This window comes from Stegostoma tigrinum, chromosome 17 (genome assembly GCF_030684315.1).
Source record: "Stegostoma tigrinum isolate sSteTig4 chromosome 17, sSteTig4.hap1, whole genome shotgun sequence".
Taxonomy (NCBI): Eukaryota; Metazoa; Chordata; class Chondrichthyes; order Orectolobiformes; family Stegostomatidae; genus Stegostoma; species Stegostoma tigrinum.
This window is the reverse complement of record NC_081370.1, coordinates 42,027,188-42,053,048: the sequence shown is the minus strand read 5'-3', so window position 1 is coordinate 42,053,048 and position 25,861 is coordinate 42,027,188. Positions and strand designations below refer to the sequence as shown.

General features: G+C 38.9%; 1 protein-coding gene and 1 long non-coding RNA gene across 4 annotated transcripts in view; one reads left to right on the top strand and one right to left on the bottom strand.

Annotated features, from left to right (window-relative positions):
- Nucleotides 1-25,861, top strand: part of LOC125459451 (doublecortin domain-containing protein 1-like) — a 484,037-nt gene that overhangs the window by 84,069 nt on the left and 374,107 nt on the right. For all 3 annotated transcript variants that reach the window (XM_059652117.1, XM_048545936.2, XM_059652115.1), the window contains exons 5-7: nucleotides 2,692-2,854; nucleotides 17,339-17,544; nucleotides 22,803-22,896. In XM_059652117.1, the coding sequence (XP_059508100.1) occupies nucleotides 2,692-2,854; nucleotides 17,339-17,544; nucleotides 22,803-22,896 (463 nt within the window). The remainder of the gene's footprint in view (nucleotides 1-2,691; nucleotides 2,855-17,338; nucleotides 17,545-22,802; nucleotides 22,897-25,861) is intronic.
- LOC125459453 (uncharacterized) overlaps nucleotides 8,643-25,861 on the bottom strand; it is a 48,098-nt gene continuing 30,879 nt past the window's right edge. Inside the window, exons 2-3 of the long non-coding RNA XR_007249027.2 lie at nucleotides 14,479-14,618; nucleotides 8,643-9,992 (exon numbers count right to left, since the gene is read on the bottom strand). This is a non-coding gene — a long non-coding RNA (uncharacterized LOC125459453). The remainder of the gene's footprint in view (nucleotides 9,993-14,478; nucleotides 14,619-25,861) is intronic.

Genomic DNA, 25,861 nt, shown 5'->3' with positions numbered 1-25,861 from the left:
ATAACTATCTGGTTTATAAAATATAGTTACCTCTTTGTGAATCCATGCTGGCCCTGCCAATAAGGCAATTATTTCCTTCATAATAAGTCCTAGAATTTTCTCTAACACTGACATTAGACAAACAGGTCTGTAGTTCCCTGTTTTCTCTCTCACTCTTTTTCTTACACATTGGGTTGCATTTGCAACCTTTCACTCTCTGCAGGCATCATTACAGAATTAATAGAATTTTGCAAGATGAATAGTAATGCATGCAATATCTTTGCAGCCATATCATTCAACACTCATCAGTTCCTCATCAACTTTCAGCTCCATTAATTCCTCCAAGACTTCTTTTTTACTAATTTGTTTCAGTTCCACACTCTCACTAGATCCCTAGAATTTAATTATATCATTAAGGCTTCTTGAAGCTTTTAAAGTGATGTGCGGTTCTCAGCTATGTGGACTTATGGGATAAGGTCAATAGTGTTGCTTGTATAACTCTATGGCATGAGAGAGACAGCAGGCAGATAGATCTTGCATGAAAGGTCGGAACTGGAAAGGGTGAGTCAGTGGTCAGGGGAGAGTAATGAGTGGGTTTGGGAAATAGAGCAGAAGAAAGTCTTGAGGGGAGGATAAAGGGCATAGGTTGAGGTATGGAAGAGTGATGTAAAAGGTACCTGGTTTCCTGGCTTAGTAATTTGAAGTGGTGAGGACAAATTATTCGAGGTAAGAAATCAAGGCATCTAAAAGGTGCTGTCGGTACTGTTGAAATATATGTTCACCTCATGGTGTTGGATAGCTAATGTTGTTATATGACTTTGTGTTCACTTATTCAGAAAAGATTTACAAGGATGCTGTCAGGGTTGGAGGATTTGAACTATAGGGAGAAGCTGAATAGGCTGGGGCTATTTCCCCATGGAGTGTTGGAGATTGAGGGGTGACCTTCATAGCAGTTTGTATATTCCTGAGGAGCATAATTAAGGTAAGTAGTCAAGGTCTTCTCCCCATGTCTGGAATAAGCTCCCAGAGGAGTTGGTAGAGACTGGCACAGTTACAACATTTAAAAAGGCATGGGGATAGCCACATAAATAGCAAAAGTTTAGAGGGGTATAGGCCAAATGCTGGCAAATGAGACTGGATTAATTTAGGATACCTGGTTGGGATGGGCAAGTTGGACTGAAGAGTCAGTTTTTGTACTCTACGCCTCTGCCCCATTGTAATTACCCCCTCTGAGATTGCTTTCATCAATGTTCTTTACAAAAGATAAAAGGAAATATAAAATGATCCTGCAATTTCAGCCATGGTGAGTAAAACACTGGGTTTGTGGTGTATTTTGTGACCACACCCAGCACAGTCAGCTCATATGCAAAAGTTGGGAGCGTGAGGGGGCAAAGGTATTGAGTAGAAATTTGAAGAGATGTGAAGCCTATGGTGTTTACAGGAAAGGCTAGGAGGAAGGGGATCAGGATGTTCAGAGCCTAACTGACAAGTAGAAACAGATGCTGGAAGCCAATGGCACACGTTCTTCAATAAGAATGTATGCAGAAATGCAAAGTATTTTTTCTTACACAATAAAGAAATTGCCCTTCACTCTCTTGCAGCCATCAAAGCATGGCAACTTTTAGGCCTGACTGTAAATTTACTTGTCTGACCAAGCCATCGTCAAAAATCTCATGACGATACACATGAAATCACACACTGAATTCAACAAAAAATGAAATATTTACAAGTGAAAACTAATTTTGAAAAATATGTATGTCACATTTGAGCACTCAAAATTTCTGCTGGTGGAAATGTAGTTAGGCAGGAATTTGTGGCTGTGAAACAGAGTCTCCCTGTTGACCAGAAGGATCTTTAATACGCCACTTTTAAATGCAGCTTTGTTAGCTGATGGCATATTTTACCTATGAAACACTTTCCCATGCCACTGAGGATACTTTGCATGCCTCAGTATCAAGTTATAATCATGTAGTGAAAAGCAGAAAGAGAGGAAGTACAAGTAATGAGTTGTTCCAGTTATAATGTGGAGAATGCCACACTGTTAACAAAATCCTGACCCTGGAGTTCTTTGGAAATGTTATCCATACAGAAGGGTTGGATTGCCTAATCACCACCAGAAGGATGAACAGAAGAAGAAGAGGCCAACATTGATGAAAACAATTGAACAACATTAAAAAAATGACTAAACCTGTACTCCTATAATGAGGTCACCCACTGTTGCTTTGATTGGGAAGTTTGGAAGATCCTGGTCACCTACACTGCTTGACATGGCAATTAGATAACAATAAACTTTACGAGAGCCACTATTTAGTTTTATACTGCCCTTTTCTCTTAAGCAGGTAATTGAAGATTTAAATGCAGCAATCATCTTATTTTAAAAAGAAAAAATAATGGGGATGATTTCCTTGGTACATCATTAACCTCAAAATCGGAAACTCTTTATAGTATTTTAACTAATTGGCTTTGAAATCAAATCAAACGTTTCACTGTAATATCATTATGCACCATCTTGCTATAGCATTTATGTTGATTAACTGTTTTGAATTATTAGGAAACAAGTCGATCCTTTGATTGTGATACAAGTGTAAAATGGAAGCACATCCATGATGAAATGTCTAGTAATCAAATCTCTTTGTCTTCTGATTTAAAGAAAAGTTATTTGAAGTTTTATTTAGTAATTTATTCATATTGCAATTTCATTTCCATTCTCAGCTACTGGAGGCCTGCACTACAAGGCTTGACTTGAACTCGGCTGCAAGAAGAGTATTCCTGGCCAACGGTCGAGAAGCCTTTGAACCGAGGGACATTCCTCATAATGCTGATGTTTACATTTCAACGGGAGAGCCATTCATGGATCCATCCAAAAAGATAAAAGGTACAAGAGTGATATAACAAAATGCTGGAAATGCAGAGCACATCAGTCAGCATTTGTAAAGTCAAAGGTCATGTTAACATTTGAGTTGAAAACCTTTGTTTTTTTAATCTTGACAAACACTGGTGAGCCTTGAGCTTTTTTCCTGTGTTTTTCTTTTTACAGATGTTCAACGTTGACAGTTTCTTTTTATCTTTTTATTTAAAATGTACAGATGACTGCACTTAAACTATAGTAGCAATTTTTAACCTGCATACTGGCAGAACTACATTGACCATCACAGGCTTACTCTTGCAAAATGACCACTTATAAATGAGACTCATTTTTGACCCTGAGGCCTTTTGTGGTTGAAAGACAAAAGTCATACTCAATTTTAGAGCACACATTATTTATTGATATTTGTGGGTAATTTTATGTGAATTTAAATAGACCAAAGAAGAACTCTGGATGCAGCACAGTAAAATACACCAGGGAAGATTCTGAATTTTGATTTTATATGGTACTTAGGTTAAAGTACTCATTACTCAAAACAGATGCAAGAATTGTACATATGTACTTTCCAGCTGTGATTAAGTAGAAAGCTGTATGAATACCATGTGTACTTACAGTGGTGATGAGCTTGTATTTGTCCCTCTACAATTCTAACACAGATATATACTTTTAAAAATTATTACTCCTGAAAGTTTCCAATTGAAAGTTGCAAAGCATATCTCTCTGGTTAGCACGACCAATCAGGTTATGCTTTTGCTCCTTTTAAGTCCAGTTTGTTGTGAACTGCGGTAAAGATTTTAAGTACATTTGTTTTAAACAATTAAACACTGCTGCATTAATTTGCTATCCGACATGAACAGTGGATGTCTTTTGGAACCAATAGCATGCCCTTTCATAGGATATGCTTACTCCTTACAAAGTACAGCCTTCAGAGCTTTGTTTTTGAAAATCGCTAATACTAACTTGTTTTCAAATATTAAATGTAGAAATCCATTCTAAAATACACTGTCAAAATCTTTGCTTTGGAGTTACTGTCCAGTATAGACATGATGGGCTGAATGGTTTCCTTTTCCATTGCAAACGTCAATGGTTTTATAATTTTCAGTGCTTTATATGCTATCATCATAAAGCATTAGCATCTCCTGGAGGACTAATTTTACTTCACAAATTGCACTTTGTAGATTCCTGGCATGTTACATCCAACCTTTGCTAAATTAAAAGACATTTTAATACTTATCATTTTAAAAGAGTTTGCAATAGAAATTAAAAAAAAATCCAATTGTGAAATTTTGGCTAAAGTACAATTAGTCGCCATAGAGTTTAGAAGATAAATGTTGAAAAGAAAGCCTAGGCTCGATAATCCCTATATTGCAAAAGCTACTGCAAGTGTTCCAGCTGCACTTTCCCTTTTAATAGACTAAACTGGGAGGGCAGACTTTATGCTTTGTTTGTGTTTCTTTTGGCTGTATTTCATGGCGACATGCACTGCTGTTCTTTCAGCACCAAAATGTTGGCACGCAATGCTGAAATTTCATACCAACTCTTGCTGGATCAGCAAGCTCAACCCACAGAAATCTGGAGCTCTGTTATTGCTTTTGACTGATAATCAATCTTGGTGCTGCTCGACAGTTGTCGCTGGGACACAGACTAGAGCAGGTGGCAGATGGGCTTGTCACCAGAGAACAGAGATAGAAGGTATACTAAGGCAGAGCATAATGTGAAATGTTCCCATAACTTTAGTAGGGTGTGTTATAAGAGCTGCAAACATGATAAAAGGGAACAGTGTAATGAAAAAATGACTTCTTTGATTGTGGCAATTTAGTCCATATTTTTCTCCATCAAATTACCTGTGTGAAGGGAGTGTGAAGTTTAAAGTGAATAAGGAAAATTACAGAAAATCATGTTTCTTATAGAGCTATTGTCTCCAACAGGGGAATAATCCCCTAACTTGCCTGGTAGACGTATTCAATGCAAGTGATATACAACAAAGATGATGCAAGGAATGGATTATATTCCTTTCTTGTTTTATTTTGCTGGGCCACACCATCATAACTATACGTTCAACTTTCATTACTTTGTCAGATGCTTCTGAATCTTTCAACATATCGTAATACCAATTTTCAGGTTTAGTTATTTCTTGAAATACTATAAAATAAAGGTGAGTGTAATTATTTTCCCCAATGAGCTGCTACAGGAATATAACTCATCAGGTCACAACCATGGTGCTAATATTGTCAATTCCTAACATTAGCAAGAATAATTGTTAAAATACTTGTCCGTTTTTGCACTTAACTATTTGATTTATTTCTACCTGATTTTTAGTGCTATTGCACACTGTATCCACATAGTGGCCCAGATCATACACCACACAGTGAATCTTTTCTTGAAAGCAGTCATTTGTATAATTCAGTATAACTTGTTAGATATACCTTAAAAGTTCTTGAGCCCATAATCAAATGACTTCTGATGGAATCTTCAGGGCGTTGATCCATGGAAGCTAATTTTATATAATGTCACCCCTGTTGGAAAGCATTACCAACTGAAACAGTAGTGTGAAAATGTCACTGTGATATGTAGAAGGAGCATTTCAAAAGTCTGCACAGTGGAATACTCATGAGATGTAAATGATAAAATGTGACCTGCTAAATAACTAGATCTGTTCCCTATCTTATCCCAAGCCCATTGTATTAATTTGAATTAGGTTAAAAAAAATTACAATTCTCAGCAACCTGATTTTTAAAAAAAATATTGATTTAGCCAAAGGAAGAATTTAGCCATAGCAAGAATTCCTCCATGTTGCCCATGCACGCCTCCTAGTGGTTGATTTTAGAACCAAGTTGGCAGAACTTCAGGTCAGTCTTTTGACCAAGATATGTTTATGCTTAAAACAGCTTGGTACAAAAAAAGCCCCATTATGGGTTTGACATAGTTTGAAAACTAGTGAAAGGGAAATGTTGGACAAGTGCCAGAAAGTATTTCCTGATGCAAAAAACAATCAACATTTGGATGACCTTCTTGGGTGGTGTCAAAATAAAAACACTATGACCATTTAAGAGACAGATAATGTCACTGGGGTAGGGGAGAATGGAAGATTTTCTTTATTTTGGATAGATGAACTAAGATGGGCTGAATGAGCTCCCTCATTTGTCTTTTCTGTGATCTTGTGATTTAATGGCAAAGAACCATGCAATGTTCTAAATAAAGGTGTGTCAATAGTTTTTTTTTGTTAGGGAAAAGAATGAGCCTGTTCAGAAAGGAAATCATTGATCATTCACCCGATTGTTGTGAATTCTCTTTCCAGTGTCACTCACAATGGAAAGAAACACTCGCAGGGGAAATATCTTGGATATTGAAGGGCTTACAGCTTCTGTCCAATAGCTTTAGTACACAGGCAATCATCAGCTGGACAGGTATCATTTCCAAAGCTTGCACCATTTATTGCAAGGAGAATGAAATTGCAAAATTCTTCTTGTAAAGCTCTTGTTTAAACTGGCAGTTTCTTTGGCCAGACATTGACTTTAGGCTAATTATCCAAGATACATAAAATATGGATAATATGTATGCCAGATCAAAGCCATTGTTTTCTAACGAGTTTGCAGGAAAGAGATATGACTGTATACGAACAGTTACCTACCTACAAAGACCACTTAACTGAAGTGCATGCAACTAATACTTAGACACGTTGAATATATTGGTTATATGTCAGTATGACATTTATTGTTTAATAACTGGCTAACTATTTCAAATGAAATGCATTGAGGAGATAAGTGAATAGGAAGAAATGTTTCTTTTGAATTCAAAAGGAACAGCTAAAGCTACATGAAATAGAAATTTGTCTTAACAAGCATATTGTGAATCAAGTTAACACAAACATCCAGATGTAAGTGGGAAGTTGCATTTGGGACATTTTGACAGCTATCACTCGAGACAACATAAAAGATCTTTCACCTTACATTAAATTTCCCAGCTGATTCAACTTATCTACTTGAGAACAAAACGCAAACAGTGAGTTCATAGCATTCATATGTTTGACTCACATTTTAAGAGTTCAAGTATACCACACCCTGTTCCTCCCGGAACAAGTACATAACCTAGGCTGGCATGTCAGTGCAACATTAGGGAGTATTATATTGTTGTTTCTCTGAAATATAAATCAAGGCTTCTGCCTGACTACTCAGATGGATGCCAAAGATCCTGTGCTACTATACAAAGGCCTCTCCTGTTGCCGTGACCAGCATTTCTCTCTTAAACACCAGCAGCAAAGCAATTGACTTAGTCAATCATTTTGATGTCTGTATGTGAGACTGTGCTGGGCACAAATTGTTTGCCACAAAACAACCATGACTACTCGACAAATAAAGTTAATTGGCTGTGACTTCCTGAAAGGTGCTAAATAAATGCAAGTTTGTTCCCTTGTTAAGTGAGGCACTTAATTGCTTAACACCACCATTGTAAACAATCATTTTTATCAGTTAATAAGGATGTAAGTGTTGAAAAATGTAAGGATGTAAGTTTCAAGACATGAAGCACTTACACCCTTGATTCATTTCAAAGATTTCATTCATTGCTGTAAACATTTCCGAAATGATTTTTACAAAAGCAAACTACATTCTCAGATTTAAAATTATGTTTTATTGAGCTGTCTTATTTTTATACATGGGACTTTTTTAAAATTCAAATGAATTGTATATGAATTTATTCATTCCCCTGAGAATGTGTCCAACATTTTTTTCTTCCTATATAAGTGCAATATTACATTCATGACTGTGATAATGGGAACTGCAGGTGCTGGAGAATTCCAAGATAATAAAATGTGAGGCTGGATGAACACAGCAGGCCCAGCAGCATCTCAGGAGCACAAAAGCTGACATTTCAGGCCTTTTCTCTCCATCTTCGGTCCGCCTCCCCCTCTCTCCCTATTTATTCCAGAACCCTCACCCCATCCCCCTCTCTGATGAAGGGTCTAGGCCCAAAACGTCAGCTTTTGCGCTCCTGAGATGCTGCTGGGCCTGCTGTGTTCATCCAGCCTCACATTTTATTATCTTACATTCATGACTGTTGACATTATTTGGAGCTACATGTTTAAGGTGGTTCATATAACATACATGTTTTGGTGTTTAAATAGAAGTTTTAACACATTTGTTGATGTAGGTTTGAGTCTTTGCTAAAGTGACAAACAGAGAAAGCTTATCTATTTCAGTGTTTTCTTATTGATATCCCCGGTAGTAGTTGCTCAGTTAGTTTTTCTACAGAAACACTTGACACCTCTCTACACAATGATTCTCTGAAGCCATGCTAGCTTTCAATTTATTGGTAAGTTGAAAATGTCACACTTAAGTCATCAAGTCAATTGATCTCCTTGTCATCCATGTTTGGTGGCTTCTTTTGCGAAAGGATTTATGCCTCTATAACATTTCTAACTCAAAATATTCATTCTGGGATGTTTTATATATACATCTCTGCAAGACCATTCAGATCACAGATTTTAAGTGATGAGTGAGTGCAGCTGCTGAGGAGAAAATAAATTCAGATTACATATTGTTTATTAATTATAAATACATTTCATCTGTACTTTGTCCTTTTCAACCGCCATTAACGCTGCAATGCCTTGTCATTTGTAATATCCTTTAAGATGGAAGATGGTTAAAGAATGTATCTGCACTAGTGAGAATGAACTTCACAAACAGTAAATTCATGCTGAGATGATCTGACGTGACACATTCTGATTGACAGAATATGTGTGAGCTGCGTATAATAGAATGCGTGATTGCTGTAGGTGTATGTGTCAGAAAAATGATGGATTCAAATCAGCTTAATTGCTGTCTAATTTGGTAATAGTAGACACCAGATACGATTTCAGGTAACAAGTTAACACATCTACCTTTAGGCATCCAGGAACCTGTATGTCCTGTCATTTTCAGTATTTCAGAACGTGCAGAAATCCATCAGTTTAATGAACCTGAACTTCTCAGTAATATCACAAATGTTTCCCAGAATGTTTTGCTAATTTCCACACAGTATGATTGCCAGAACAGATTTAACTGTACAGTGAAATTCTGTTCTGGGTAATGGTTTGGGCTGTGTGGATGAAAAGTTAAGTAAATTTGAACATGTGTCCAAGAGGATTGATGAAGTCATGACTGATCATAAGAATCAATTTGAACAATATCTGTGCAAATGCGAGGCCATTCTCAGACATGTGTTCTATTGGGTCTTGATCTGTTTTGAAGCTAGTTCTAACTCAGACTTAAGTCTTTATTGACTATATGCTACATTCCCATATGTTAAAATCCCATTATTTATGAAGAACATTTGGGGGAATCTGGAGAGGTAGGTGTCTGAAGGAGATCTATACTATTCTGGAAGGCCATTCATTGAAGAACAATATTCAAGCCAATATTTACTTCATCTTATATTTATTTACAAAGTGAAATGTTACAAGCGGTTATCTTCTAACTTGGCAACATCACACTTCTAGTATGTCTTTCTTTATATTTTTGTTAATCAACATTTTTCGACCTGTTTTGCACATCTTTGTGGCAGTTGGGGCTTGATTATGGAATTTCTGATCCAGGAATAAGGACGCTACCCTTGCATCGCGAGATCCCTTGTCTCTATATATGCTACAGCATCCCCAGTCAATACTCACCAGTTGTGTATACTTAATGTATAGTAATGATTAGAAAATATCTGTAATTAATAGGCGTGGAGTTTTTGGTGACATTGCAATTTCCCTACCTCTGAGCCAGAAGCCCTGTGTTCAAGTCCCATCTACTCCAAAGGTGTGAAATGACATCTCTAAACAAGTTGATCGGAAAATATGTGCAACTAACAGATATCAATAGAGGAGATAGATGGTGAGAAACTTGGGTGGGGGAGGGTGGCGAGAAAGTGATCATTATTGGGGTCTCTGGTGGAATTTGGCCTTAGGTGATAGTGGGCAGTAGAGGATATCACATTGCAGAGAGGGTGTCTGGTTACTGGGGAGGTTAACAGGGCAGGTCATTAAATCTGATACGAAACATTTCTGTTGCACTTTCTGTTCCTCTTCACCACAAGCAGTACTGGAAATACACTCATTTGTTCTGTCCAGCAGTCTTTACCTCCCTTGAGATTTTCAATTTTCCAAACCTGGATTGAAGTGTTAAATCTGAAAAAGAGACACACAATCTCAGTAAAATATTTACATGAGTGATCAGCATCTTGATAGGCAGTTAGTCGTGAATCCCAGTTGTGCTATGTTTGAGACAAGTTGGGTGAGAGATTGAAACTTTTAAAATTTGAACTCCCAAACAGACCCCAACAAATTTCTTCCTGTGGATTAAAAATGTCCTAAAGTATCAGGTTGACTCAATAGGTAGCACTCACACTTCTAAGATTGAAGGAGGTCAGTTTAAATCTTGCTGTAGTCATTAGTACATAATCTGGACTTTATGATACTACTGAGAGTGTGCTGCATTATCATTGAATGAGTTGTTAAACTGAGGTGCTCTAGCAAAGCAAGTCTGTAAAGGGATGTAGTGGTGTTTTGTCAAGGTTCATCCTGAGCAATTCTGTTATGCAGGATTCAATGCTGTCCTTCAGGGCATAACGTACACCAATACAAACATCAGCTGCTACTGGAGAACCAACATCTCAGTGAAAAGTGTTCCTTGGTTTGTCCAAAACATGCTGGTTTTCCAGTGTAAGAAGCAGTTGATGACTGGGCATTGCAGATTGCCACATTCTAAGTTTTAACATTATGTGCTGGGGAATGCATTAAAACTTAGAACAGTGGCTACAAAGACTCACTGTGGAAAGGTTACTGTCTTTAGTCTTCCCACCACCGTACTTGGGAAAAAAACAACTGATTTAAGAATACATTATGTAACACATATTGCAAATTTTATCAATGCAGTTTACTTTTGGGAAAAAGCAAAGAAAAATGTTTTAAATTAAAACGATGCCTGCTCAGTTGGGTGCTATAGATACCTCTGCACTGCTTCAGAAACAAAATGAATTTATATATTGCAAAGCTAAATGGATCTGCTGGAGCCATTGACAGGGCCTTGGAAGATTAGTCAGTGGACCTTATAGTATTTAGCTGGCTGCAGTCTCCAGATATGGCCCAAGAGGCAACTTCTAGAAGCAACTGAAATCAAACAGCTGCAGCGATAATGGGAACTGCAGATGCTGGAGAATCCAAGATAACAAAGTGTGAAGCTGAATGAACACAGCAGGCCAAGCAGCATCTCAGGAGCACAATGAGATGCTGCTTGGCCTGCTGTGCTCATCCAGCTTCACACTTTGTTATCAAACAGCTGCAGCGCCAGCTTCGGATTTGAGGTCAATCTAGGAATGGGAGTGAAAGGTATTATCTTCTGGTGAGCCAGTCAGTGAAGGGCGATACTGAAGGCAATCTTTACTCAATCTTAAGTTTATTTAGAGTATGAAATATTACCAGCATAAACCTCTTCTCTGGGCCATATCACTGCCTCATCAAGTCTCTCTTTATATGTACTCAATTGAAAACCAAATTAATGTCCTCTGCCCAAATATAATTAAATTATTGTACAAAATGCTAAAAGAAGAGATGGCACTAATTAAGGAGCAGCGAAATAATTCTTTTAAAGTTTTGCCAACTTCTAGTTTTTGTTCTAAAAAGAGCATATTTATGAAACTGCCAGGTGCCACAGCACTTGAAGCAAGACCAGAATAAGGTTCTTATGTTGTTTGGGCAGACGGATGGATCTCCTAAATTTGGCCCTGAATGTTTTCCTGGTCAATGGCCTCATATTTTTCCTGCAGCAGGCAATACTAAAATTTAAACTAAAACAATGCCTGCTCAGTTGGGTGCTATAGATACATTTATCCAAACATTTATCTTGTGTTATCTATATGTATTGAATATCACTTTTGCCTTCATTATAATAAAGAGCAGTTGAATGCGATGCGGTGCAATGCAGCAGCAGCAGCAGCAGCAGCAGCAGCAGCAGCAGCAGCAGCAGCAGCAGCAGCAGCAGCAGCAGCAGCAGCAGCAGCAGCAGCAGCAGCAGCAGCAGCAGCAGCATAGGTTCAATTCCCAGGCCTGCTGAGGTTAGCAGAAAGAACTCTCCTTCTCAACCTCTCCCTTTGCCTGAGGTGTGATGATCCTCAGGTTAAAATACCACCAGTCACCCCTCCCTAATGAGAGAACAGCCCAATGGTACGGAAGGACTGTGACTTTACCTTTACAACCAATTGTCTTGCAAAATGAGAGATGTAACAGGTGAGAGAACTTGCAGAAAGGACCAAAGTGTGTTTGGGATTCCTGCTCCATCTATCACAGGTGCTTGATCATTGCTCAAATCAATTAAGATAGGGAAACAGTACCATGGTTAATTCCGCTAATTAGCTAAAAAATGACTATAGAGATAGTAGGAACTGCCAATGCTGGACAATCTGAGATAACATGGTGTGATGCCGGATGAACATAGCAAGCCAAGCAAATCAATTTTCTGAAGAAGGGTCTCGACCCGAAACATCAAACTTTCCTGCTCCTCTGATGCTGCTTGGCCTGCTGTGTTCGTCCAGCTTCACACTGTGTTAGCTAAAAAATGACACTATCTTATTTAAAATCTGTAATTTTCACAGAATTGCTACATTGCTGAAGGAGGCCATTCAGTCTATCATGTCTGCACTGGCTCATTGAATCAGCAATTTGCTTGGTGTCACAGTACTACTATTTCCCCTGTAACGTTGCATATCTCTATGCTGAAAGGTTCAGTAGACCTGTCATTTCTCCAGAACTTAACCATTTGCTGCATAAAAATGCTTTTTTTTTGTCCTAACACCTGTCCCTTCTCAATCCTTTCATAGATGGGACCAGTTTCTACCTATCTTTTCCATTTGTGGTTTTGAATACCTCTATCAAATCTTCTCAGAGTCTTTTCTTGGGAAAACAGACCCAACTTCTCCAATCTATGTTCATAACTGAAGTGCGTCATCCTTGGAATCATTCTTGTGACTCATTGCTGCACTGTCTCCAAACTCTTCAGATCCTTCCTAAACTGTGGCACTGAGTATTGGATGTAATATGCTGGCTGAGTTAAAACTGAGGCATTTTTAACACAACCTCCTTTATTGTGAATATATTGGATAGCTGTAAATGCTGAGCAATGAATGTGTAGACTAAAAGATAGAATTGCAATGTCCAATGGAAAATTTATGTGGATGTGAGTTTGCTCGCTGAGCTGGAAGGTTAGTTTTCAGACGTTTCGTCACCAATCTAGGTAACATCATCAGTGAGCCTCCGACGAAGGCTTCGTCTGAGGCTCACTGATGATGTTACCTAGAATGGTGACGAAACATCTGAAATCTAACCTTCCAGCTCAGCGAGAAAACTCACATCCAGAACCTCAACCTGAGCTACAAATCTTCTCAAAACTCCTGAGGAAAATTTATGTTTTTGGAAACTTTGAATGCCTGCGTTATTTTTCTTATTTTATCATGCAGTCATGATTCCAATAATTTTTGGTTTTCATGTCAATATCCTGTCACACTGAGATGACTCAGGTTAAGAAATGCCCATCCCTATTCATGCCTTACACAGCTGAGTTTTACTTTTGTGCAATACCTAGGGTGTGGAAGAACATTTGCCATGCCCAGCTTTAATATGAACCTATTAAACCCATACAAAGCTTTTGAATTTACTTAGTTTGACAGTTATTGGACAATAGTGTCGTTAAAACCTGTGTGTCACACATGAGAATATAAATAAAATGGGAGCAATCTAGCCACACAAAAGGTGTAGGGCTCAGTCAAATTTCGATGATACAATCTGAAAAACTGCCAACGTGTGAGTGATACTCACCACCGGCAGCAATACAAAATGGCCAATAGTGAATTGGCAATCTATTTGCATTTGATTTGCATTCTATGTGATTGTTCACTATTATGGTGTAGAGAAATATGGTACCAATTTGTGCGTAGCAGGGTCTACCGAACAACAGCGAGATGAAAATACCTAGATTATCTGTTGTAGAGATGTAGATTGAATTATAAACATTGGTTAAGAGATCTGGCAGGATTCCCTTGCTTTTCTTCCAAATAATACTGTGCATTTATACTTAACTCAGAGGGTAGAAGGGAATTCAGTTTATTGTTTCACTTGGAAGATGGTATTTCCAGCAATTCTCTCTCTGCACCAGGAATGTCAGCTTTGATTATCTGCGTAAGCCCTAGACATGAGAATGCCACCATTCAGCCAAGAATGTTTTCTAACCATGAAGATCAATTCATCTTGTAATTTCCTTTTCAAGATGTGTTTATTCTTTAAAGTTAAAGTGGTTAAATGTTGAAGTTAGATGAAATCTGCAAATAGCCGTGTATCAACAACTGATGCTAGGCCTCACAAACCAGGTAAGAAGAACTTTTCACTTTGCCATTCTTCATTCCTAATTCCTTGCAGTACGTTGTCTGAGTCAAGAAGAACAGAAGAAGAGCCTGGATTCTATTTGCCAGCCACAGTTCAAAAGATATCTGTCGAGATGGGAATGGGTGGGGTGGAGGGGGTTGCGGTGGAAATATACCAAATCAATTTGTAAAGATGTGACAATTTTCCTTGACTGCCTCACAAAAGGTAACAAGATTATTTCCATTCCATTAGACAGCCTTACCTACTTCAGTTGGGGTGAATATTAATCAATTAGTCTTGATCACATTGCTGCAAGAACCATAAAGAAGCAAAGTAACAGTGTTCATCGTCATCATCATGTTGTATTAGCAGTCAGTCAATTATACGTAATCTTGGGGAAGCCTGAAAGGAAAATCATACAGGGTGAAAATTCAGCAAAGAAGGAGAATCTAAGACAGAGCTGAGAAAGAAAACTGTATCAATAGCTTGGATTGTTCTCTGCAGTGCTAGACATAATCATCCTTACTATTGATTAATACAATTGAATTTGCTATGTATTGAATGTTGTTTTCTCATCACCAATTCCCTTTCCTTACCCAGAAGGCATTGAATCTTGTTAAAATTTGGTACTGCGAATCTCTCACACAGTATAGTTAGCATCTCAATGTGTATGTAGTAATAATAACCAGAGAGTGTGGGCAGGGTAGTCCATCCAAAAAAATAGTTGTTACATTACTTATATTCATACATGCATATACGTATACTAGAGAGCAAATTGGAAGAGAAAACATCAATTATTTAACCCCTCACAACCCAGGCTGTTGCAGCCAGAGAAAAGTCTAAGGCTTGAGACCAAGGAGGTGGTGACAGAGGCAGCATAGCAGTTGTACACTGCTGTAAATTTGTTTATTTGTCTTCATCCTTTAAACCTTCAAAATCAAGTAGGATGAGGCATGAAGGCTAGTGATGTGTGCATTTTAATTGATTAAATATCTCATTAGTATTTGGAGGCTTAAAGATAAAGTCAGGTTTCTGACCCTCCTTTATGCTTTATTATCCTGACACGTATAGTGAATCTTTTATTGACATCTGACTAACATCTTAGCCTTGACACATCTTTTAGCCTCATGATATTTAGTGACACAAGGAGCAGCAGATAATTATATCAATTGTCTCACATCTCACAGTTATGATATAATCTCAGCTTTACAGAACCTACATGAAAATCAATGTTATTAACTGTGAAGACTATTGGACAAATTTTATGTAGCTTTACTCCCTTTATCACTTGACTATTTTGTCCATTACTATTTCACCCCCAGGCTTTATGTGAGTTATCTACAATTTTCCTATACCCAATGAGGTCCTTAGTGTGGAGTTTGTGTTGTGTGATACATCGACAATCTTGCTTTTGCCCAAGCAGATTCTTCTTCCAGTGGGGAGCATATCACTATCTAACTTAAGTATGACTTGCACTCCCATACTGTGCTAGTCTGACCCTGGTGGGGTATAGAATGTTAAATGATCTATTTATGACAATGCCATTGTCCTGTGAAGAATCATGCTATAAGCCTTGCTTTGCAAAATTGAAACTTGTCAGTTATTACATCACACTGAATTAAGCTGAGGAATTGGACCCTGGAATTGGATTCTGCCTTTGGTTACATATTGCTATTTTTAAAGGGTAACACATTTTCACAGTTTGTGAACAACTATCTTAATAACTGAAGAAGCTGATTGATGATTGTGTGGTTTTGACACTATAGAGTCATAGAGCCATACATCATAGAAAAGAGCCTTCGGTACAATTAGTCCACACTGAACATGTTTCCAAAATGAACTAGTCCCATTTGCTTGCATTTGGCCCATATCCCTCCAAACCCTTCTTATTTATGTATCTATCCAAATGTCTTTTAGATGTTGTAACTGTACCTATATTTATCATTTCCTTTGGCAGTTAATTTAACACATGAACCACTCTCTGTAAAAAAAACGTTTCTTCTCATGTCCTTTATAAAACATTTTCCACTCACCTTAAAAATAAGGCTCCTAGTTTTGAATTTTCTCAGACTAGGAAAAAGACCCTTGCTATCCACCATATCTACGCCCCTCACAATTTTATAAACCTTAATAAGGTTACCCCGCAGTCTCCCACGTGCCAGTGAAAAATGTCTCAGCCTATCAAGCCTATTTTTATGACTCAAACCTTCTATTCCTGGCAACACCCTGGTAAACCTTTTCTGAATCCTCTCCAGTTTAATAATGTCCTTCCTATAGCAAGGTGACCAGAACTGCACGCAGTACTCCAGAACAGGCTTCACCAATATCCTGTACAATCTCAACATGACATCCAAACTCCCCTACTCTAAGGTCTGAGCAATGAAGTCAAATGTACTAAACTCCTTCTTAACTAACGTCCCTACCTGTGATGTAAATTTCAAAGAATTACGCACTTGAATCCCTCGATCTCCCTGTTCTATGACACTGCCTTGAGCCCTACCACCAATTGTATTGGGTAGAAATTCTTACAGGGCATTGACACAAAGCTGATCATCAGGTGCCCTGTATAAGTGGCATCTGATCCAATGCCATCCATTTGACCATGGCCAGCACAAATTTCTAATCCCTTTACTTTTAATAAATTGGGTGATTTTCATTTACAATGAATTCAATTCAACTTATTATCTGAATGAACACAGGTTTGGGGATTTCAAATGAGATTGGAGAAATCAGTTAAAATTTTATATACATTATTAATTTAGAGGCAAAATACCACTGTTCTCTGGCAAAATAAAAATGCAATAAAAGTAATATTGTAGATACATTACTGAATGATTGACTGATTAGTCAGGGAGGCATACTAAGGTGAATTTTAATTATGACTAAATTGTGATATTACTCTTCCATACCCTGAACATCTGTTCCCTTCAGGAACAATGATTTATGCCCACTATCAGCATGGCCAGCTTGCTACAGCTTATGTCATGCTTAGTGGGAAGTGATAGAGATTTTAACGGTGTGTGCAGCAAAGTGGAGTAAGGCCAATATGTGTTAAAGTGATAAGGCAGACAAGGGCACTTGGATGGATGGAGCAAAATGTTGACTTTAGCTTTTCTTAACAGACCACATGTTATTGACCAAGAGGGTGAGCTGGACAATGAAAGGGGTAGTGCTTCCTGTTGACAAGAAACGTGGCAAAACAAAGCCCATTCTCTCAAAGCGTCTGAAGAAGCTCACTGAAAACACCTCTGTCAGAATTTTGGTTTTTAAGAATGGAGCTGGGCAGGACGGGTATGAGATCACTACATCACTCGAGGAGAAACAACAGGTACAAGATAAATAATTTGTGCTTCTTTTTGGTCATCATCTCCTTTCCCACTGAGTGTCAGCTTTCATCCAGAAGAGTGGTGAGAAGTTCTGCTGACTGAGAAAATTAACAAGTAGATTTTTAACCATGTAATTTACTTATTTGGAAAAGAAAATGGTCATTTCTAAATTAAAAGTAAAATAAAACACACATTGAATGTCACTGATAATTATATTAACAAGTTAGCGTAGCCTTAGATAGGCAAGATCTTTTTGATACACATAATTTTGAAAAAAAAAAGACTTTTTGTACACATCTGGTTGTAGAGGTTGCTAGTAACTTGAAAATGTATAGATCATTCTTTGACAGGGTGTGCCATGCAGAAACAGCTGTCAAAATTTCAAGTTGTTAATATAATTTCTTTAAATAACTGAAGAGTGGTTTTCATAGCCACTGCTACTTTTCTTGCATTTTTGAACTATTTAAATATACATAATTACATCCTATTAGCCATTAGATCATAATCACCAACACTATTTCTACATGTTATACTTCTTTTGGCACTAACATGGTGATGAACTATTGTTGGTATTATTGATTAATGTTTTCTAACTTTTGATAACGACACAGGTAATCAAACTGTAAGGTAACAGTGCTCATCTTAGCTCCCAACAGGCATGGCATCAATACCTCACAGTAACCATGTAACTTAATTGGATTTTAAGAAACAAAAATGCCAGCGCTATTGTAATAATTACCAACATTATTAGAAAAGGAGCACAGTTGTCATAAGCCACACAACAAAAAGTTTAAATAATTTTTAAAGCATTTGTAGCTCAATGCAGAGAAAGAAAAAATCTTCAATAAATTCAGTAGATATCTGAATACATGAGTGGGTTTAAGGTGGTAAAATGCACAGGATAATTTACTAAGGGACAGGGAAAAGTTTAATAGGTGAGTTTAATAGTTCAGAAACATTCAATCAAGTAAGTAAAGGAAAATTCAGTAATTCAAACATAATCTATGTGAGATTTTTCACTTAGACTAACATAAGTTCGTTGATGTTAAATATATCTACTTTAGAAAAAGAATATATTTTTACTCAGAAATGTAACTGGTACTTCATTGATTCTCCTTCACAACTAATGTAAATGCAAGTAATAGTTTCCTGACCTTATTTTTATAATGTTTAAAACAATTCAATTGGTGATTTCAACAAGTTAAAATGAAGCTTTGCTGGAAAGCTTTGAGATGTTTCACCTTTTTCTCTATTCAGCTTACATTTCTCAATTCAGTTTTCGGACTTAGCTCTGCTTCTACCATAGGGACAATCTTCAATCTCAACATTGAGAAGCGTGTTAAAAACAAGAACGCTAAAATGAAGATGAAAGAGTAAAAAAGACATTAAAATATGTATTTCATTCTAGGTTCATGGATATGGAAATGTTCAAATTCAAATTTGAAATCTGGGTTTGCTTCAAGGTTCAATTGATGCTTGACTGTGCTTAACTTAGACAGTTTTTTTTTCTTCCTGGAATCTTTAACATAGCAACTGACTTTACTATTGTACATTGTACCATTACAAGGCTTTTAATGGAAGTCCTTTTACCTCTTTTATTCAGGATAGCAACCCTCATCTGAATAGTTTCTAAAAGCATTTCTTTCTGCATGATACAAAGTGGAAGATCTTCATATAATGGATAGTTGTGGTGATACTGTGGTAGTACTGCGAATGTTTCAGCCCATTTGTGTAAATTTCCATTGTGGTTTCAACAGAGGAGTTTATGATGAATGCGCTAAAACTCGCTTTAAAATATAGACAAAAGAATTTCAGATAAACTCACGAAGCAGCTGTAAATTAATATATAAACTACTATCATTTGAAGGACGCCTTTAGTGTTGTTTATGCTTTAAAATTTTGACTGTGTTTCTTTATTTTCTAACCTAGATTTTATGCAACAGTTTAATTTATCATTTACCCTCAGACAGCAATTTTTTGACAATTTTGAATCAGGCCAGTAGGGTAGGTTGAAGCACAGCTTTTCTTCTGCAGTACAGCATGAAGGTGGTGGGGCCACAGTTTTGGGGTTAGGAGGTACAGTGATGCAATGCTATCACTGTGGGAGGTTGATAATATTCTGTGACAAGTTTACAATAACAGGTATGTAGTAAAACAAGGTTGTAGACTTGCTCACTGAGCCGGTGGGTTTGATTGCAGACGTGTCGTCACCCTGCTAGGTAACCTTGTCAGTGCGCCTTCGGTGAAGCATTATTGTCCTGTCCCGTTTGTTATTTATATGCCTTGGTTTGCCGGGGTGGTTGGCATCACTTCTGGTCTGTTTTTCAGCGGCTTGTATATCGGGTCCAGTTCCATGTGTTTGTTGATGGAGTTCTGATTGGAATGCCAGGCCTCCAGGAATTCCCTGGCATGTTTCTGTTTGACTTGTGCTATTGTTGATGTGTTGTCCCAGTCGAATCTGTGTCATTCTTTGTCTGTGTGTATTGAGACCAGTGAGAATTGGTCACGTCTCTAGTTGGTTCGTTGGTATTTGTGTATCCTTATTGTCAGTTTTCTCCACTTTGGCCTGTGTAATGTTTCTCACAGTCCTTGCATGGTATTTTGTATATTATGTTAGTTTTATTGGCTGTGGGTATGGGATCCTTTACATTCAACAGTAGCTGTCACAGGCTAATAGTTGGTTTGTGGGTTACCATGATACCTAGGGGTCTGAGTCAACTCAGGGTGAGGAAAGGCGTCCGGCCATTCAATTCATCGATCGCAAGGTTATGCTGCATTTAGACTGGGTAATATTGAACTCAGCAGAGATGATACCTTGTCTGTTCTGAGCAAACCAGTTTTGAGATTAGGCACCTTATTAACATATTCTAATGATTAATTTAGGATATCCTTCTACATCACCTTAACCAATGGTGTTGGACATGTTTTCAACACTGTCTCAACATAGTGGACTTCTGATCCGTTCAAAGTATAAAGGTTGTATTTAGATAGGGCCTTAACTATAGTATTGGATCAAACCACTTCACACTGTGAATTCATTTTTGAAAATCAGTGATTGCAGTGTAATTATAAAGCAGTGGCAACTAAGTTCTGCCATAGAGAACCCAATGAACTGAATGATCTGTTAATTTGTTTTTGGCAGACAATAAAATGTTTGTCAGAATACTGGGAGAGCTTCTGCTCCACTATCAATGGGTTCTAGGACCTCTCACCTTTTCCTAAACCATGCAAATGGGCAGATGCGATCATGATTAGACTTCTCAATTGAAAGGCTGATATTTTATAAGATCATATGATGCACCAAGGTGAGAAAATTACATTGGTGAGGAAACTAAGGAGTGCATTTCATGATGTTGAAGTTCCTGTCCCTCTCTCCCAAGTGAAAAGAAATTTAAAGACCCTACCCCAGCAGGTTGCCCCATTAGCTATCTGGTTGGTTTAAGGGCATTTGGGCAGGAAGTCCAACCTCTGAATGATTGGCTGGCAGTTCTCTGATCCTGCAGTGCCACCATGATTCATGGTCATTGCTGGGATTGCATGGAGCTGTGGGCCCGGAGTTAAAGGTAAGCAGGGTGTGGCCCAAGCCAGATACAAAGTGCATTGAGAGGGATAGGGGAGGGGAAGTGAAGTGTACAGGGAAGGTAGAGGGGACCACAATGGGGAACTGACCATGTCAGGAGAGTTTCTGTTGGGTTAAATTCTCAGCTCGCAGCTGCACACAGATAGATGGGTCTCCTAATGGCTTTCCCAATCACTGATAAAATTGCAGTGCAGAGCAGGAGCAGTTGGGTAGGTAGCAGGATGGCAGCAGGGGTGCTTTACTGGATGACATGCCTGCCAACCACTCGCCTTCAGAAATATTTGTCCACTTCAGAGATAATGGGAACTGCAGATGCTGGAGAATCCAAGATAATAAAGTGTGAAGCTGGATGAACACAGCAGGCTAAGCAGCATCTCAGGAGCACAAAAGCTGATGTTTCGGGCCTACACCCTTCATCAGAGAGGGGGATGGGGTGAGGGTTCTGGAATAAATAGGGAGAGAGGGGGAGGCGGACCGAAGATGGAGAGAAAAGAAGATAGGTGGAGAGGAGAGTATAGGTGGGGAGGTGGGGAGGGGATAGGTCAGTCCAGGGAAGACGGACAGGTCAAGGAGGTGGGATGAGGTTAGTAGGTAGGAGATGGAGGTGCGGCTTGGGGTGGGAGGAAGGGATGGGTGAGAGGAAGAACAGGTTAGGGAGGCAAAGACAGGCTGGACTGGTTTTGGGATGCAGTGGGTGGAGGGGAAGAGCTGGGCTGGTTGTGTGGTGCAGTGGGGGGAGGGGACAAACTGGGCTGGTTTAGGGATGCGGTGGGGGAAGGGGAGATTTTGAAGCTGGTGAAGTCCACATTGATACCGTTGGGCTGCAGGGTTCCCAAGCAGAATATGAGTTGCTGTTCCTGCAAACTTCGGGTGGCATCATTGTGGCACTGCAGGAGGCCCATGATGGACATGTCATCTAAAGAACGGGAGGGGGAGTGGAAATGGTTCGTGACTGGGAGGTGCCTCCCTAACCTGTTCTTCCTCTCACCCATCCCTTCCTCCCACCCCAAGCCGCACCTCCATCTCTTACCTACTAACCTCATCCCACCTCCTTGACCTGTCCATCTTCCTTGGACTGACTTATCCCCTCCTCACCTCCCCACCTATACTCTCCTCTCCACCTATCTTTTTTTCTCTCCATCTTCGGTCCGCCTCCCCCTCTCTCCCTATTTATTCCAGAACCCTCACCCCATCCCCCTCTCTGATGAAGGATCTAGGCCCGAAACGTCAGCTTTTGTGCTCCTGAGATGTTGCTTAGCCTGCTGTGTTCATCCAGCCTCACACTTTATTATCTTATTTGTCCACTTCTCTGGCTTCATTCAGAATCCCTGGCGATGATTGTCGTCTCAGATGGTAGTGCGATATAAATAATAATAATAAATTATCAGCTCATTTTACATCTATTGCAACTTTCTTTTCTCATGAACAATGAGTAAAAATAAATTTGATTGGGTGTACAATATGGCTTTTCCTTTGGTCTACTCAATGATCCCTGGTTTAGGAAGCACTAATTATTTTCCATGATCTCCTTGCCCCTCACGAAATTTGTTAAATATCGCTATAACGCTCACTCCTGCTTCTTAATGCAGCCTTCAAAAATCACTTTTTCCTTTTGTTCCATCTTTATATGAGCAATATTTAATTAATTTTATTCACATTTCTTTTCATTTCCACTTACAGTTTCTAGACCAGTGCACTCAAAAAATCAAATTAACATCATCAGCTAAACGTCTATATGACTGGCAGGGTGATCGAATTCGGGACCTAAGAACAGGTATGTCCTTACAATGAAAAGTAAGTGTCTGTTTTATTCTACCAAGAAATCTTGATCTATCTTTACAATATAATAACAGATCGTTTTTTCAGAATCAATGGGCTGAATGACCTTATTTAATTTACTTAGTATTGAGGTCAATATGGGAGATCCTAGAGTCTGCATGGAACATTGTTATTGGTGAATGTCGGTTGATGAATGTGAACTGCAGTGACATAATCTTATGGTAAACATACACCTACATCATGTGGCCCCATACTTGTGGCATAGCTCAGCGAGACTGGCTGTTATTAGTTTGAAACGGATGGAATGATTTCATTGATGTCTTATCAGATTTTTGACAGTGAAGAGAGTAAAGAATTATATGTTGTAACTGTTCTGAGCATGGAGAATCAAAATTTGATGCATTTATTGGAGTTATTTATCCTATTTGTGAATCATTTGCATATTTTTTTCCCATGTATAAATTAAGCAGTATGGGGTTTATTTACATTGTTTGCAAAAAATGAGAAAACTCCAAAATGAAACCACGTGAAACATTCAAAATGTAAAGTCGTGGCAAACTACATTTGGTATTTTTTTTAAAACACTGGATATCAGTTTCTCTACAAGATTGAAACCAATAAACTTCTGCCAGCAGCATCAATGAATAAATATGACATTCCTTTAACAACAATTTTAACTGAGGCATTTAATTATTTGCAATAATTGAATTTTGCCTGTTTTGCAATAGCAGGGGAATAGCAGGATTGTGTTTTGGATTCATCCCCAAATATTGCTTATCATAATGTCTCTGCTCATTGTGTTATCATAAAATTGGACATATTTTAATTGTTACTGTGTTAAAATTATCAATGCATGTAGAACTTAACTGTTAATATTGTTACATTGTGAGGAGCCAACAACTAGGAATAGGAATCAGTATTCAGTGGAAAGACAATGAGGATCAAATCGGCCAGGACAAAGCAGCCTGTTGGATTGGCACCACATCCACAAACATTCACTCCCTCCACCACTGATGCTCAGTAGCAGCAGTGTGTAATATCTACAAAATGCACTGCAGAAGTTCACCAAATATCCTCATACAGAGCCTTCCAAATCCACAACCACTTCCATTTAGAAAGACAAGGGCAGCAGTTACACTGGAACACTACCATCTTCAAGTTATCCTTCAAGCCACTCACCATCCTGACTTGGAAATATACCACCATTTCTTCACTGTCACTGGGGCACAATTCTGGAATTCCCTCCCTTATGGCATTATGGGTCAACCCAGAGAACATGGACTCTGGGGTCCGTTGAGACGGATTGCCTCACTTCTGGTTTTCCTTCAATTTGGAATGTATATGGGGTCGAGTTCAATATGTTTATTAATAGCGTGCTTTGTGGAATTCCATGCTTCCAGGAATTCTCGTGCCTGTCTCTGCCGAGCCTATCCCAGGGTCTTGGTGTTGTCCCAGTCGAAGTGATGGTTCTCCTTGTCCGTGTGGATTGAGATGAGTGAGCATTGGTCGTGTCTTTTTGTAGCCAGTTGGTGTTCATGTACTCTTGTTTTTAGTTTCCTTCCTGTTTGTCCGATGTAGTGTTTCTCACAGTCTCTGCAGGGGATCTTGTAGATGACGTTGGTCCTGTCCATGGTGGGGAGTGGGTCCTTGGTTCAGGTGAGCAGTTGTCATAGAGTTGACATGGGCTTGTGTGCCGGTCTGATGCCCAGCGGCCGTAGGATTCTTGTGGTCAGTTCTAGATAACAAGATAACCAGGACCAACAGTGGAGGCCACAACTCCAGTCCATAGCAGCCCAGTCCAAGATTGCCAACCAGGTAAAACCAGTCTCAGCCATGTGGAAAAATACATAGCACCACCAGAAGGAGGGCAGTGTCCTTCAACACTCTGAGAGCATAACTGCCACCATCTTCCCTCTGATTACATGCTCTCTCCATTTCTGCTGCTGTGCCCAATGCGTGCCAAGAGTCCCGCTCCACTACTCTCATTTTTGACTGCAATATCTTCACTCAGTCACTCTCACCCCTGACACCATTAACCCTGTATACCTTTTGCATAACCTGCTCACTCACTCTGGACACCCTCCCAACCTACATCAAATGTGCCGCTCATTTTTTGCCTCCCTAATACTTGTACCTCTCTTGTTCAGTAGAAAAATGTCCCACAGTACAGCAGAATAATTGTGGTGAGCTGTCCAACATTTGACTCCTCACTGCTTATATGGAGGGCATCCTGCCTCCGACCATCTCAGTGGCTGACTGACAGTGTCCAAGTCTTTGATCTGGTGTTGGAACCTGCCTTTAATATACCAGGGCCGGTTTCCTTGCCTGAAGGCAATCCTCCCTGACTTGAGTGAAGCTTACTGACAATCATGGCAAGCTTTCTGCCTTCGTATCTGCATTAATCAACAAGACAACCCATAACTAATATGATGCTGTTACATAAAAAAACTATATATTTAAAAATATATATATTAAATATAGATATACAAAAAATGTCGAGTGGACAAAACACGAAAATGAGGCAATGCAATGCAGGGCAAGAATGTTGTGATCATTCAGATTGGGTCAAAGTAAGTGAGTGCTACCACAACAAGCGAATAGCATGAAGATACAGCTCAGTGCAGTCCATATGCTGTGTCCTTGCTGTAACATTACCACATTATCGTGGTTGCAAACCAAGGTTCGGCATTGAAATGCAGAAATTAACTGCAAGTGGAACAGAGATGTCCCATGGGGTTGTCAGAGGCTGGCACATGCCAGTGCCCATGGAGATGGGGTGCCTGTGGCTGGTGACCACGGGACGTGCCCTAGATGCTGGTGCCCAGAATGCAATATGGATATTCTTTGGAGCAAGTGGTGAGCTGAATTTGCCAGGTACCAACTCTGATTTTTCATGTGTTTCCGTGATGTATATTTTGATTGGTGCGTTTAGTAAGATAGGTAACTGAATATTGATCAGG